Source organism: Cervus elaphus, chromosome 28, assembly GCF_910594005.1.
Source record: "Cervus elaphus chromosome 28, mCerEla1.1, whole genome shotgun sequence".
Lineage (NCBI taxonomy): Eukaryota > Metazoa > Chordata > Mammalia > Artiodactyla > Cervidae > Cervus > Cervus elaphus.
Window position 1 is genome coordinate 42,385,701 of NC_057842.1, and position 15,020 is coordinate 42,400,720.

The following is a 15,020-nucleotide window of genomic DNA, read 5'->3' on the forward strand; positions in this document are numbered from 1 at the left end:
AATAATAATTGACTAGGGAGCCAAGAATACTCAATGGAGAAAAAATAATCTCAATAAATAATGCTGGGAAAACTGGATATTCACCTTCAAAAAAAGTGAAAATGGACCCCTTTCTTATGCCTCACACAAAATAAGAACTGGATTAAAGGTTAAATATAGACCTGAAACCATCATTTTCTTAATAAAACACAGAAGATAAGATCCTTGATATTGGTCTTGTCAATGATTTTATGGATAGGACACCAAAAGCACAAGCAACAAAAGCAAAAATAAATGGGGCTAAATCCAACCAAAAAGTTTCTGTAGAGTAAAAAGTGATCACGAAGAGGCAACCTATGGACTGGAAGAAAATATTTGTAAACAGTGTATCTGATAAGGGGTTAAAAGCCAAAATATAGAGGAACTCAAACCACTCAACAGAACAAAAACAAATAAATTAAAATATGGGCAAAGAATGTGAATAGATGTTTTTCCAAAGAAGGCATAAATGGCCAACAGTAATGTGAAAAGGTTCATTGGTGAAATGAAAACCAAAACCATGATGAGCTCACCTCACAGCTATTAGAATAATATCAAAAAGGACAGATGACAAGTGCTGGCAATAACACGGAGAAAAGGGAACACTTGTTCATTATAGTGGGAACATGAACTGGTAGAGTCACTATGGAAAACAATATAAAATAGGTTCCCCTAACAAAAGGAGTACATCAAGGCTGTATATTGTCACCCTGCTTATTTAACTTATATTCAGAGTACCTCATGAGAAACGCTGGGCTGGAAGAGCACAAGCTGGAATCAAGATTGCCGGGAGAAATATCAATAACCTCAGTCAGATATGCAGATGACACCACCCTTATGGCAGAAAGTGAAGAAGAACCAAAGAGCCTCTTAATAAAAGTGAAAGAGGAGAGTGAAAAAGTTGGCTTAAAGCTCAACATTCAGAAAACTAAGATCATGGCATCTGGTCCCATCACTTCATGGCAAATAGATGGGGAAACAATGGAAACAGTGACAGACTTTATTTTTTTGAGCTCTAAAATCACTGCAGATGGTGACTGCAGCCATGAAATTAAAAGATGCTTACTCCTTGGGAGGAAAGTTATGACCAACCTAGATAGCATGTTAAAAAGCAGAGATGTTACTTTGCCAACAAAGGTCCGTCTAGTCAAGGTTATGGTTTTTCCAGTGGTCATGTATGGATGTGAGAGTTGGACTGTGAAGAAAGCTGAGCACCAAAGAATTTATGCTTTTGAGCTGTGGTGTTGGAGAAGACTCTTGAGAGAGTCCCTTGGACTGCAGGGAGATCCAACCAGTCCATCCTGAAGGAGATACGTCCTGGGTGTTCACTGGAAGGGCTGATGCTGAAGCTGAAACTCCAATGCTTTGGCCACCTCATGTGAAGAGGTTGACTCATTTGAAAAGACCCTGATGCCGGGAGGGACTGGGGGCAAGAGGAGAAGGGGATGACAGAGGAGGAGATGGTTGGATCACCGACTGGATGGACATGAGTTTGAGTAAACTCTGGGAGTTGGTGATGGACAGGGAGGCCTGGCGTGCTGCGATTCATGGGGTCGCAAAGGGTCGGACACGACTGAGCGACTGAACTGAACAATTAAAAATAGACTACCATATGATTCAGCAATCAAAATTCTGGCTATTTATCTGAAGAAAACAAAAAACACTAAGTCAAAAAGATACGCTCCCCCCTGTTCATTGTAGCATTAGTTACAGCAGTCAAGATAGGAAAGCAGCCTCAGTGTCCATCAATGCTTGAATGGATAAAGATGTGTTATATATACACACAAAGGAATATTATTTAGCTATATAAAAAAAAGGAAGTTTTGCCTTATGTTAAATGAATGGAACTTGACGGCAATTTGCTAAGTGATGTAAGTCAGACAAATACCATATGATCTCACTAATATGTGGAATCTTAAACACCCCCACCCACCAAAAAACCCCAAACAGATTAGTGGCTGCCAGAGGCAGGGGCTGAGGGATACGGGAAATGGATGAAGGTAGACAAAGGTACAAACTCCTAGTTATAAAATAAATTCTGGAGATGTAGTATACAGCATGGTGATTATAGTTAATAATACTGCTTTGTACATTTGAAAGTTGCTAAGAGTAAATTTTTAAACGTTCTCACCACATATACACACACACACACACATACAACTGTTACTATGTGAAGTGATGGTTGCATTAACTAACCTTATTATGGTAATCATTTTGCAGTATATGCATACATCAAATGATTACATTGTACACCTTTAACTTACACATACTATATGTCAATTCTATCTTAATAAAGCTGAAAAAAATTTAAAAATAAAATCATGATCCTATTTTAGCCTGTCATACTAACATATAAATTAGTAAGAACATCAATGGTTTGTCAATTGAGACAATCATGGCAGAACTGCCAAGAACTCTGTGTTGTTACATCTAAAACTGAAAATATACTATAGTGAATGAAAATTAACAAATATTTATCATTTGTCTTGCCATCTGCTTCAATTTGTTAACCCTGACATTTTTTTCCCATCACACTTAACTATTGCATGACATTCCTTAAAGAAGTTAAACTACTGAATATTACTCATTCATAATTTATTTAATGCTTACTGCGTACCAGGTATTATGCTATGAACTGCAGACACAAGGCAGGTAAGTCTTGACCTCAAGTAACTTAACAGTTTTTTAAAAAATTAATTTCAGATTAAAAATACCACAGTTTTTTTTTTTTTCATTCAAGGACTTTCTGTTCCCATTAAATTGGGAGGGATGACAGAAGGATGGTTATAAAATGAATGGACCTTTAATTTTGAAAACATAATGCAACTGATTTCTATGGTAGTATTTCTTAAATTTCTTCATAAACCATAAGAAAAATAATATTAAAATGCTAAACACAGAAAATTACTGATCCAACATTAAGACTATTGATGCCTATTGGTGGATTCTAAACACAATTAGGACTTAATGGGATTTGTACTTTATTTTTAAAATCATGTGTAAAAGCCCCAAAGGGTTCTGAGTCACACATAGGATGACAGATCTATATTTAAATATAAAATTGAAATGCTTTTTTCTTGTATTGGAACCAAAATTTTATCTTAGCTGGAAAGACTTCTTGCAGAAGCTCAGAGAAGAAAAGGGCAATGAATACATCATACCTGGGCCCACATCGTCATCGTGCAAAAGGAAAGGCTGTTAGGAAGGCACCGTGACATAGCACCAGGCTCAGTAACCACTCCATCTGCCCAAAACCATCCCACTCACCTTCCATCCACAGAATTGATGGTAATTTGGTAAACTAACAAAATAACAAAAGGTTAAACAGTTACAAAATGTGATTCTTTATGCAGAGCTAAGAAAACCAATGAGTAATACTCTTCACAGTGGCCATATCAGATATGCAGATCTGTTCCCTCAGGATTAACCTGCTTGTTCATGTGAAAAAAGTATTTTCAGGGCTAAAAATACATTTAAACCCCTAAATTCTTCATTTCTATCAGTAATTGAAGGATCCCCCTCCCTTTAATAGGACCATGAATCTCCAAAACATTTAAAAAGCACATATAACAATCTATTTAACTTGGACACCATCGAAGAAAGATACAAAATTTAACTTTCTTTTAAAATCAAGAGCAGAAAACCAACCAACCAACCCCACAAAATCATTGAATCTCTGTAAAACCTCTTGCTGTTGTTCAGTTGTGTCGACTCTTTTCAACCCCAAGGGCAGCAGCATGCCAGTCTTCCCTGTCCCTCACCATCCCCCGGAGCTCCAGACAAATCACCTGATCCTATCATTGTCCCAAACATGAATTTGTATTTTCAATTCTGGTGACCAGATCTAGTCAACATAGCTAGAACACTCCTGCCTCTAACACACTCCTCACATCTAATTAGTTACCAATTTGTACCATGTCCTACAGAATCTACCTTTACAAAATAAATCCCTTATTTCAGCAGCCAAAAGCACACTCCGATCACTTAGATGTGCTGTTTATCTCTGGGCCTCCAATCCATTCTCTATGCTATTTCCACAGTACCTTTTATCACTTCCCTGATTAAAACAGGCTTCTAGGACAAGGGTCAGTGTCTCTCACTTAGCATCTCTTTCTGATTGTTCCTGTTGGTCTGTGTCTCTGGCCTCCTCACTGAAGACCCCCTTGCATTACACACTGAATTCTGTACGGGTCTCCAAAAGTGGTGTGTGGTCTTGAACCTTTGCCCTTTCTGCCTTCTTCAACCAGATAACTCCATTTCCCCTTAAAATTTAGCCTGAGGGTGAAGCCTGCCCAGGAATCTGATTTGGATTCTTCTTTGCACTCCCACAGCTTCCTCTTCACACTACCTCCCACCTTCACAGCACCTCCCACCACCTGGAATTTCCTGACACCAGGGAAACCCTCAGAAGCAGAGACACACACACTGTCTCACTCAACTATGTATTAAATGTACATATACCTAACCTGGCAGATAGTGAACAGTCAATAAATACCTGTCCTTTAGTGCCTATAATGCCTTACTTACAAAAGTATGCCTTGGGCTTCCCAGGTGGCACAGTGGTAAAAAATCTGCCTAACAATGCAGGAGATGCAGGTTTGATCCCTGGATCAGGAGGATCCCCTGGAGGAGGAAAAGGCAACTCACTCCAGTATTCTTTCCTGGGAAATTCCATGGATAGAGGAGCCTGGCAGGCTAGAGTCCACGGGGTCGCAGAGAGTCACACACAACAGAGCACACACACAAGTGTATCTTATCTTATAGAATCACTAGCTAGGTTCTTGGAAAAAAAGAAAAATGTATATTGGTGGGGTGGAGACTCAAGTCCTCATGTGAACCTGCAGAATTTCCATAAATGCTATGCTTTGTAGTCACCAAAATAAAATAGTCAATATACTACATTTTTAAAATATCAAAGTTATTTTAGCTACATTAAATTAATTACACAGTTACCTACAATTAAATTTCCATTTATTGTTCCTTATATGCTAGAAACCTTTCAGGATAGCCTTCTCTGAAAGGTTCAAAAAATTCACTCTGTTCCATTAAATTTTCTTGTTTAACATAGTATGCAGGTGCTATAATAGATAATATTCAGAATGCAGGTACTATTATAGATAATATCAAACAAAGAGGCATTCACTTTTCTGTCTTCCCTTTATACATCTAATAGCTTTTCATTTTGACTTTCAGCTGGAGCTTCCTGCTACCTCCTTCCTTTGCATGGTCATCCCAGTGCTCAACTCATTGTAAGTAATGAGAGTGTATTTTCCAAAGCCTGCATTTACTTTACCCACTTTGGATACAACACAGAAAACCTCTTACACCTCTTTCTGATCCCTTTTCTTCCTGACCTCTCTCTTGTCTATTCCAAACAGAAATTATTCACACATTTTCATTCCAACAACAAACATTCATTAAGTGCCTGGATAATGGGAACAGAGTTAAGATTTTTAATTCATTTGGTCTCAGAAAAGGTGCATACATATATACTCAATCTGTGACTGTTATCCACCGTGAGAAATGCATTTTGCAGTGGCAGATTGGTACACAATGCTATATTTATGTATAGAAATAAAATTTCATGAAACAAGACTTAACCCCTGTGCCATGCACTAGAGCCTTCTACTGGACTCAGTTCAGTTTCGATTCTTTTCATTTTGTTGTGTGGAGGCCTACTAAATTAATTTCATGCCCCACTAATGAGTCTAGAATTACAATCTGAATAGCACTATCCTAAAAAACAGGAAAGCAATTTGTGTTTTGGAGAGATTACTGTATTTTAAAAACTTAAACAGAGTTAAAAATACCCTGGAGGAGTTGGAGAGAGGATGGCAAAGGAAAAAAGAGGGAGAAAGAGAGGAAGGTAAAATAAACAGGGGGTTAGGGGGAAGCAGAGAGAGATAATTAGAAAAGTATATATAAGAAAAGCCAGAGAGGGTTAAAGAGAGAAAAATAAAGGCCTGAGTCAAAGAGAAAGAAAGACTTCTATGGAAATTTCTGGGGTGAGAGAAAAGGTCACAACCTAGTTTCCTTGGATTGAGGAATTGTCACCATCATCTCCCTCCTGTGGAGTGAATGAGCTGCTAATCATTGATCACTGCTTCCCAACTGCTCTAATCCTTAAACTTTTAAAGATTGCACCCCTGGGTGTTTGGAAAAGATAACAAGAGTGACCCATTAAATACTTTTTTAGCCTGCAGCGGAGATGAGAGTATTATCTGCTAGGACTAGATGAAATCAACGGTGGGGTGGGAACGCCGGAGTGACATGTATATAGAGACACAACATTGAAAATGACATCATGGAAAGTCAACAAAGTTGAGCTAAGCATGGCCTAGTGTCATGCTCACTTCATGGGTGTGAAAACATGCCCTGACTCTGTGTAAGAGCATCCTCTGATGAGTGAGAGGATCCCCTAGCCGAAGCCGAAACCCAGGGGCATTCCCTCTAAGGTCAGCAAATGCTTATTGTGAGATGTACTTAGCAAATAAACTCAACCTATGGTCCTAATACAGTAAAAAGTTATTTAGCTCATTCTCCATTGGAAGGATCCTAAATTAGACAGTTTTTTTTTTTTTTACCAAACTCTATGTATTATATTTTGAACCATTTCTTAGAGACAAATGTTTATTTAAACAAGTGAGACATATGAAAGGTCGGGCATGTTGAGGCATGCCCCGGAAAAATGCTGCAGGCAAGTTCCGGAGGCTGGCTAAACTTCCAGGGGCCGGCCCCCTGCAGCCTGGTCCAATCGGGTGCCGACATGGAGCCCTTAGATACCAACCGCCGCTGTAGCCCGCGCTTTCTTCCTTATATGGGAAGACCTGGCTTGGACGCCGGGCCCTGACTATAAAACCCCTCCCCACCCCTCATACCTCGCAGACTCCCTTTGTCTCCTCACTCACCCGCCCGCGGGAGTTCTGCCCGAGAGCAACGCTTAATAAAGGCCTTTACCACCGGTGCTTAGAGGCGGCTTTTTCCTCCCGTGGCGTTTTTTCTAACAACATATACCTGGAATAGGTGAGCCGTGGAATAGCAGGCACTAATAATACACATGTTCATGTTCTTCTTAACCTCCACTGATTGGCATATATTGCTTAGTTAAAAAGTGCTGAGAACTGGGAGTGTACGAAGAGGGCAGGGTGGTCCTGCATGAACACATGCCCCACCTGCCCGGGCAGAGCAGGTTCTTCCCTGCAGGCCTGTCTCACTCTGCATCTGGTCACGGGTGCAACTGGAAGCAGGACAGAGAGGAAGAAATGTTACACCCTTGATGTGTTTACTGTTCTCCTCTATTAGAAGGCAGTAGGGAAACAAACAGGAGAGGGCAGAGGGTCTGTGAGCAAGAAGCAGAATAGGGGAACTAACAGGTGATCAAGGATGGATGAGGTGGGCTGAGAGAGATGCTCACGGCACTCCACGCATACTCGGATAGTAATGGGAGGGGGTGAGAGTCAGTACATCTCAACAGACATTTACTGAGCACTCAGTTTAGGTACAGTTCAAGAGGCAGCAGGGGAACTTACAACTTAGGATGGCAATAACCCTAAACAGCGGTAACACTGTTCCCAGGACGTCTTAACCTCCATACCATGTTATAAATCAAGCAAAGTGTGCCTGCCCAGGAAGCAAGTTTACATTTGAGACAACATGCTTGGGATCAGGAAAAGAATAAAGGCATATTCTCTTTAAATATTAAAAAAAAAAAAAAAAAAGTTCAAGCTCAACAGGGCAGAAACACTATGTTTGCATCTGGAGCCACCTATAAACCAGATCATGTCAGAGGATCAAAATAAAGGCTGTTCACACTAATAACCCAGTATTTTTACCACTGTGGTTATAAAAGCAGTTGGTAACACTAGACATTTACAGCTTAGTGATGGACAGCCAGCTCGTCTGGGTTTGAATGTCAGCTGCTGTTCGACCTTGGGCAAGTCATTTAACTTCTCTGTGGGGTTTTCCCACCTGTAAAATGAAGATGATAGTTAAGACCTACTTCCTAGAGTTCTTGTCAGAAGTGAGTTGATACGAGTTAAGGTACTTAGAACAGTGCCCGTCACACACTGCTCGGAAAATGTTGCCTGAGGTCATTTTTCCCTAATCACCACCCACACACTGAGGGAGTGGTATGAGTCAAAGGGAGGGTCACGCTCAAAGAGGACGTAACTGTGAGTGAGTGGGCTGACAGTGCAGACACTGGCCAGTCTGGGGTTTAAGATCCGCTCCTAAGAAACGTCCTGCGAGAGCATGGGTGACCATGTCCAGCTCCTCCATCCAGTTTTCCACACCTCTGCTTCAGGAGCTCCTGGTCCACTGGCTCCTTGCCAGCTGTTCACTGTCAATATATTTTGTATTGGTTGTTACATACCTCATTTAGAAAAGAAGTACTGGTTTGCCTCATAATTTCAAGAAAAACTGATAAGATTATGAATTGTCCAGAGTTCAGTAGACACAAATGTATATAAACTTAAAATAAACTTGCTATATTTTAAAATATACTAGAACCTGAACCATAACAAGATGAGAATTTGGAGCATCTCACATAAATCTAATTTCTCTTGGTTCTGGCACAGCTTAAAAAATCTAAAATTGAATAGCTGACATTTTAAGAACCTAGTTACAGAGTTTCAATTTAAAGCAAGTGCACACGCCGCATGCGTGCGCGCACGCACACACCAAAAAACAACACTCTTGAGCAGTTACCATGACAACATAATACAAAGCCTACCAAGCTCTTTGTTATCCTGCTGAAGATGCTGTGCAAAGACACTCATGTTAGATTCTTTACTAATTAAGTAGAAAAGGTTAAAAAAATTCGAGATCCACGTGGTTTTTTTAATCTGTGCTAACACTCAGAAAGGCAAATACTAAATACTGTAAGAAAAATAATTTAAAAGTAACTTATTAGCAAGACCAGTTACAGATCAAAGTAGACACAATGTTTGATGGAAATGGGAAAATGTTTTTCTTTTATTTTGTATGCTATATTCCTTTCAACTAGACCTAAGAAAGAAAACCTGTTTCTAAGTTAATGAGCTCTTACGTTTTTAAAATGAGAAAAAAAAGAATAGTGACAGAGGAGAGAAAGAAGGGATAAATAGACCTTTTGGAGGCTGTGATAAAATAATCTTGGTTCTCCTTCCCCTTCTCTGATTAGCCATCTCTGTGTCTCTTCTCAGTGTTAAACCCAGATCCCCTTAAGACTCACCTATGGATCTTCTCAGTCTGTTATTTTCTTAAGTGGTGTCACTTTGACCAGTGGCTTCAGTTATCATCAATATGCATTCACAATCCCAGAGCCTCTTTTCTAACTACCTCCTAAACACAGCCACTTTGGTTCCCCCTTGAAAGGCAAATGGGGTTCTCCTATAGTGCTCTTTATCTTGATAAATGGCAGGTCCTAATAGGTATTAAGTACCTATTTGCTAAGTGAATGAATCAATCAACCAATCAATCAAACCTACCGCACAAACCAAAAAACCTAACGACCATCCTTGGTAAGGCCTTTTTTCCATATTCAACTCCTCTCTATCTATTTCACTTCCTAAACATTTCCTAGATTCATCCCATTTCCAAAATTATCCAAGCCACTACTCTCTAAGCCACCAATCTTTGCCTGGATCACTATAGTAGCCTCTTAACAATCAGGAACACACAGATATAGTACAGACAGAAGTGAGGCAATCAGTATCAATGGTTTATTAAGCTAACTGACAAAGTTGGACTAAGAAAAGGGAAGAGAACATTTACTAAATGTCAGCTCTATGCCAGACACTGATCTAGACGCATTACATATTCCACCTCACTTAATCACCACAGTGACCCATTTTCATAAAAGAAACTCAGCTGAGCACACGGCATCAGGGAGCCACTCCCGGTCACAACCTCTGCTTTGTTTGGTCCCAAAAAGCAGAGAACAATGATAAATACAAAGAAGAATGTGATGATGGTGATGATCACAAGTAATGAGATCGCATTCCAGACATGGATCTAAGCACTTTGTATGCATTATCTCATTAAACGTGTCACCACCCTCCCATGAAGCAGGAATTATTATCACATTTGCAGATAAAGAAACTGAGTCACACAGGACTTAAAATTACTTGCTCAAGGTAAAAAAACCCCAAAAGTGGCAGAGTGTTTATTTAATTTACTAAACAGCAAGTTAAAAGAACTGGTGAAGATACAGTGCTAGAAAAGACAAACCACTCCTGCCCTTAGGGGTCTTGTAGTGAACTTGAGGAGCTTGACTCCAGGGTCAGAGCTGTTTTTTTATCCCAGCTGTACCCACTGGAGGGAATCCCCAGCAACTTCAATCCCATTTCTAAAGGATGTATTTCAAGCACAGGTCAGGCTGCCAGCCTCTTCCGCATCCCCATAAATACCCAGTTCTCGAACAGGATACCAGGAGGAGACGCTTTAGTGCTTATACTAATTGGTCACAATATTTCTCTTACAGAGTCTTAAAGGCATGAATACAAAGATTATTTTGACAAGGTTGACCTAGTACTTACAATTTTATAACTCCATCTGGGCACCTGGAACAGAACTGCTGGCTGCTCTTGTCTTGTTTATGTTGACTCTGCCCCAGCTGCACAAATCTACAAATTATAAAATGTAAAATACAAATGTATAAAAAAGTAAGCTAAAGGAACTACCTACCACAAATTCAGTAGATCACACAAACTGTATGGGTGTTCGAATGACAGTAATATACTTCTATCAGAAAAGCACACAAGGGGACCCTATGCAACACAAGACTTGCTTTATAAATGACTGCCTGATGTTAGAGTGGGTTTATGAGAAGTAAAGAAGGAGGAACTGCTTAAAATTTAAGTCATAACCATGGATGTAAAAATGAAAGAAAACGTTTACTTTGCTGATTCTGTTTACTCAAACGTGATATAGAACCTGAGTCGAAATGTTCCTGAAGCCAGGAACATGATCGTAAGCCCTTGTGCATCTGAGGGTGACCGCAGCACGGAGCAGAGGGAAACAGGGGAAGGGGATGGTGCTTGCAGTGAGACAAATGACAAGGAAACGGCAGGATCAGGCTAGAGATCCAGCTCCTGAAGCAAGGATGCTGCTAAGAACCCAGGACAAGGACTTGGTTCCTCAGGACCACAGGAATCCCCATGCATACACCAGCCACTACTAAGGGTACTTTCAACAGAGATAGAGGGGACTGAGGAGACCACCTGCTGAGCATCACTGGCCCACCAGCCCTCCTCAGAGAAGCCTCCAACAGCACTAATCTGGACTTGCAGCTAAGGGCCAAAGCAGGCCCCAGGCCCACTCAGCAAGGTGAGAGGATGCCCACTTAGCAATGGGCCACTGATATTTCTCAAGTACACCCATCTGAGGTGTGGCCTGTACTCCATGCATCCATCTAACTCTCAGGGATGCAGCCTGTAGTTTTTATTAGGTTTTTTCAAGGTCAGGAAAAGTGCTTCAGAAACTACCAATTATTAAATCATTACAGTGCTATGAAAAACTTTTAGCTTAGTCTTGTCCAACTTTCATCTTCAGCAAGTGAACATCATTGACATGTATACTTATGCTCTCTGCAGTAAGTAGAGTCATGTTAGTCACTAACTCCAGATAATTCACTCTTCCAGACCATGTTGCTTACAGAGGTCTACTTCAACTACTATAAACGTTGAGTGACAGAGTGTGACAGCTGTTGTGAATGTACTGTGTGTCCAGGAGTGAGGAGGGTGTGGCTGAGTTCTGAATGACTCAGCTGACTTCCAGCAGGACAGTGATACACAGTCATACCAGTGCTTCTGCAGTTAAGAAATGCTATATATTTCTATATTTTACATATCCTACAGCAGATCTTACTAATTGGAAGTAGAAAAATAATCAGCTCAATGGATTCTGCAAAACAAATACCCTCCTTAAAAAAGACCTGAAGACTAGTACTCATTTATATTACATTTTATTAAGCCAAACTTACATAAGTGGGACCATGTTCATTTGAAATAATTAAGAATTCTTAATACATATATTAATACTAGGTTGAGGGGGTGTTTAAATGGGTGTTTAATCCTGGGGGTGAGGAATTCTTTAGAGAGTCTGATAACTATTAATCTTCTCTGCAAACACACACAGACACATTTTTATGTACGTGATTTTATGGATACCTTTTGGTAGATTTCCACCTTTTAGCTAGATCTTCATAATAAAAGTCTATAACACTCTGAATTGGTCCCTTTACATCACTGCTTCCTTTTTCCTTCTCAGTCACCACTCTCACCAGCACCACATCCTCCCCCTCTGCCCACCCCAAGCTAAATTGAATACAAAGTCCTCAACTGCCAATATCCCAGGTTCATTTTGTAAGAAGGTACTTGATCTTGAGAATTTGTTAATGCAGGAATGCAGAAATGCATTTGAACTTCAGTTTGCAGTTTCTATTTGGGCAGTGAAAATACGTGTTAAGTATCATAAACTTTTATCATTCAGGGGCCCAAGAGTCTCAGGCAGTAAGTAGGCTTTTTAACTCCAGACATAAGTTGTTTCAGAATCTGACCTAAATGCTACTATTCCAAGTGGAATTCACTTCCTTCTGTATGGTTGACTACTTTCAGTTTTTAAAAGTTATATTAGATGTAAGTTATTGTAATATATTTGCATTTGTCCTTAATTTCTCTTGAAAATACCTTACCTTAAATAAATGGAAAGATCTTCTTCTGAGAGGCCATCTGAGAGGTTGATTCCATACACCTCTTTCATGGGCTGGACTACATTCTGAGGTCAAAAAATAAGGGAATCAGGAAGAGTTCTTAGACATCTAGCACATTAATAATTTCCAAAAATGAAGAAAAGGACCCTGTGAATTTTCCCATAAAAACCATCACAGTGTTTCTTCAACGTATTCATTAAATTTCTCAGTTAATGATTTTTTAAAAATTTTATTTCATTTTCACTAAAATAGTTTATTTTATGATAAACTATTTGGTAATTACTAATTGCTTTTGTATAATGCAAGAGTTGGCAAACATTTTCTGTGAAGGGTCAGGCAATAAATACTTTAGGTTCTTTGGGTCACATCATCTCTGCCACAGCTGCATAATTCTGCTGTTACAGGGTGAAAGCAACCATAGATAACATATAAACAAATTGGTATGGCTGTAAATAGGTATGGCTGGTTGTAAATTAAACTTTACTTAGAAAAAATGGCAGCAAGCTGCTTTGGCCAATAGGCTGCACTTTGCCAATGCCCAGAATAACGGATTTAGTTCCCATATCATTACATCTTATTTGCTATGTCTACCTTAAATGACTTCTGGCTCTTTCTAGAAATTCAGTTCCCCTAAAGCTAAATTTGAATTGTTCACTTGCCTTTTGTTTTTCCTCAATATACTGTCAATATAAAATTCAACAGGATGAACTTCCCACTGGGATTAGGCAGAGATTGTGAGGCCCAGAGGCAAACCCTGCATTCCCATAATGTGCTAAGCAAGGGAACAAATGGACCTTGAGTGGATGGGTTGCTCTAAGAGGGACAGGATTCTCTTTAAGAATTTTGAAGTGACAAGAAAGTTACTATTACATGTGGAAGCAAAAACACCAATTTCAGAAACCATTATCAGTAATGTCTTTGCCAAATGTATTTGTCTCTGTAGCACCTCCACCACCGCGCATGAGAACGGTGGAGTGAGGTGATGTGACTCTTCCTGGCTGTCAGCCTTTTAGCTGAAAGCGGGATTCTGGAGCTGGTTGTCCGGAGCCTCACTGGACGTCACCTGCTCCCGGGCCCCTCACCTCTGTCACTTTGGCGCTGTCGCCCGCGTCGGTCATCTTCACTGGCGTGGAGCGCTGGGACACAGAGCCTTCCTCCTCCCGGTCGGTCCCCGAGTCGTCTTCCGAGCTGCTGGACACGGCCTCCTCGCTGGGCGGCGGCGGGGCGCTGGCGGCTGTCTTCCGCTGTAACACAGCTTCTTCTCTGTTGCTCTTATTTCTTTAAAAAGAGGAATGTGGATGTGAAGCATCTGTAAACTGAACCCTCAGTGCTCACCATGTATCACTCTGGCCCAAAGCCCTGGTCCTGGAGAAGAGTTAAGAAAATGACTGTGAGAAGCTAGCGTCTGGATTCAAGTTGTGCTGAACGGAAAAGTTTAATATTTTATCATGTACATGTACTGACCTTCCGTGAATTTAAGCTTTGCTATGAATTCAGAAAATAAGCAAGTATGTGCTTGCAGTGTGCAGAAAAGCCTTTCTACCACTTGGCTACTGTGTCTTCCCCTTTGGTAACTGAAATCAGGATTTTCAAAATTTATAGTACAAGGTTATGTTTGAGATATTAGTGAAATTACCTATAAATTGTAGAAGCATCAAGAGACAGTCAATAGCCAAATCCATGTGTATTTCTGGCCTTTCTATGAATTTTTATCAATCAAAGTGGCAGCTGATTACTTGCACCAAAGTAATGAGCAACTGATGAACATAAACTAAGATTTTAAACTTTTAAAACAACTTAATTAGTACATAACTATGTTTGCTGAAGATATCTTCTAATAATAGGGAGTGGCCAGGGGGGACAGAAAAAAGTACACATTATTTGCTTTTATTTCAGTGCCAAATTTGAGAGTAGTCAGAATACTGTTTTTTTCTTAATTAAAAAAATGTATGGTAATATTTTTGGCTTTTATGAAAAATATTTAATATATTTAATATTCTTACTTGAAAAAATTCTCTGCAAGGGACTTGAAATATAATATTCTACATTTTCTAGAAAAGAAATATGTAATACTATCTAACCATGGGTTAGATATTACAGAAAATAAATTCATTTCTGACTTTATGAAACTGAAAATTAAAGTTGATACATTTCAGCACTATACACTAAAATAAATGGTCATTTATGTATTTGTCCCAGGAACTCTTTAAATTCTAAATGTCTTGAGGATGTTTCTTCTTTTAAATTCCTCATAGCACCTGGTCCAGGACACATATTTAAGCCACATAAGTGGTGTATCTGGGAAACAGTA

At 39.7% G+C, this 15,020-nt stretch overlaps 1 protein-coding gene across 1 annotated transcript in view; it reads right to left on the reverse strand.

Annotated features, from left to right (window-relative positions):
* FIG4 (FIG4 phosphoinositide 5-phosphatase) overlaps positions 1–15,020 on the reverse strand; it is a 174,623-nt gene that overhangs the window by 40,595 nt on the left and 119,008 nt on the right. Inside the window, exons 20-22 of the mRNA XM_043890083.1 lie at positions 13,792–13,987; positions 12,692–12,774; positions 10,536–10,622 (exon numbers count right to left, since the gene is read on the reverse strand). Of these exons, the coding sequence (XP_043746018.1) occupies positions 10,536–10,622; positions 12,692–12,774; positions 13,792–13,987 (366 nt within the window). The remainder of the gene's footprint in view (positions 1–10,535; positions 10,623–12,691; positions 12,775–13,791; positions 13,988–15,020) is intronic.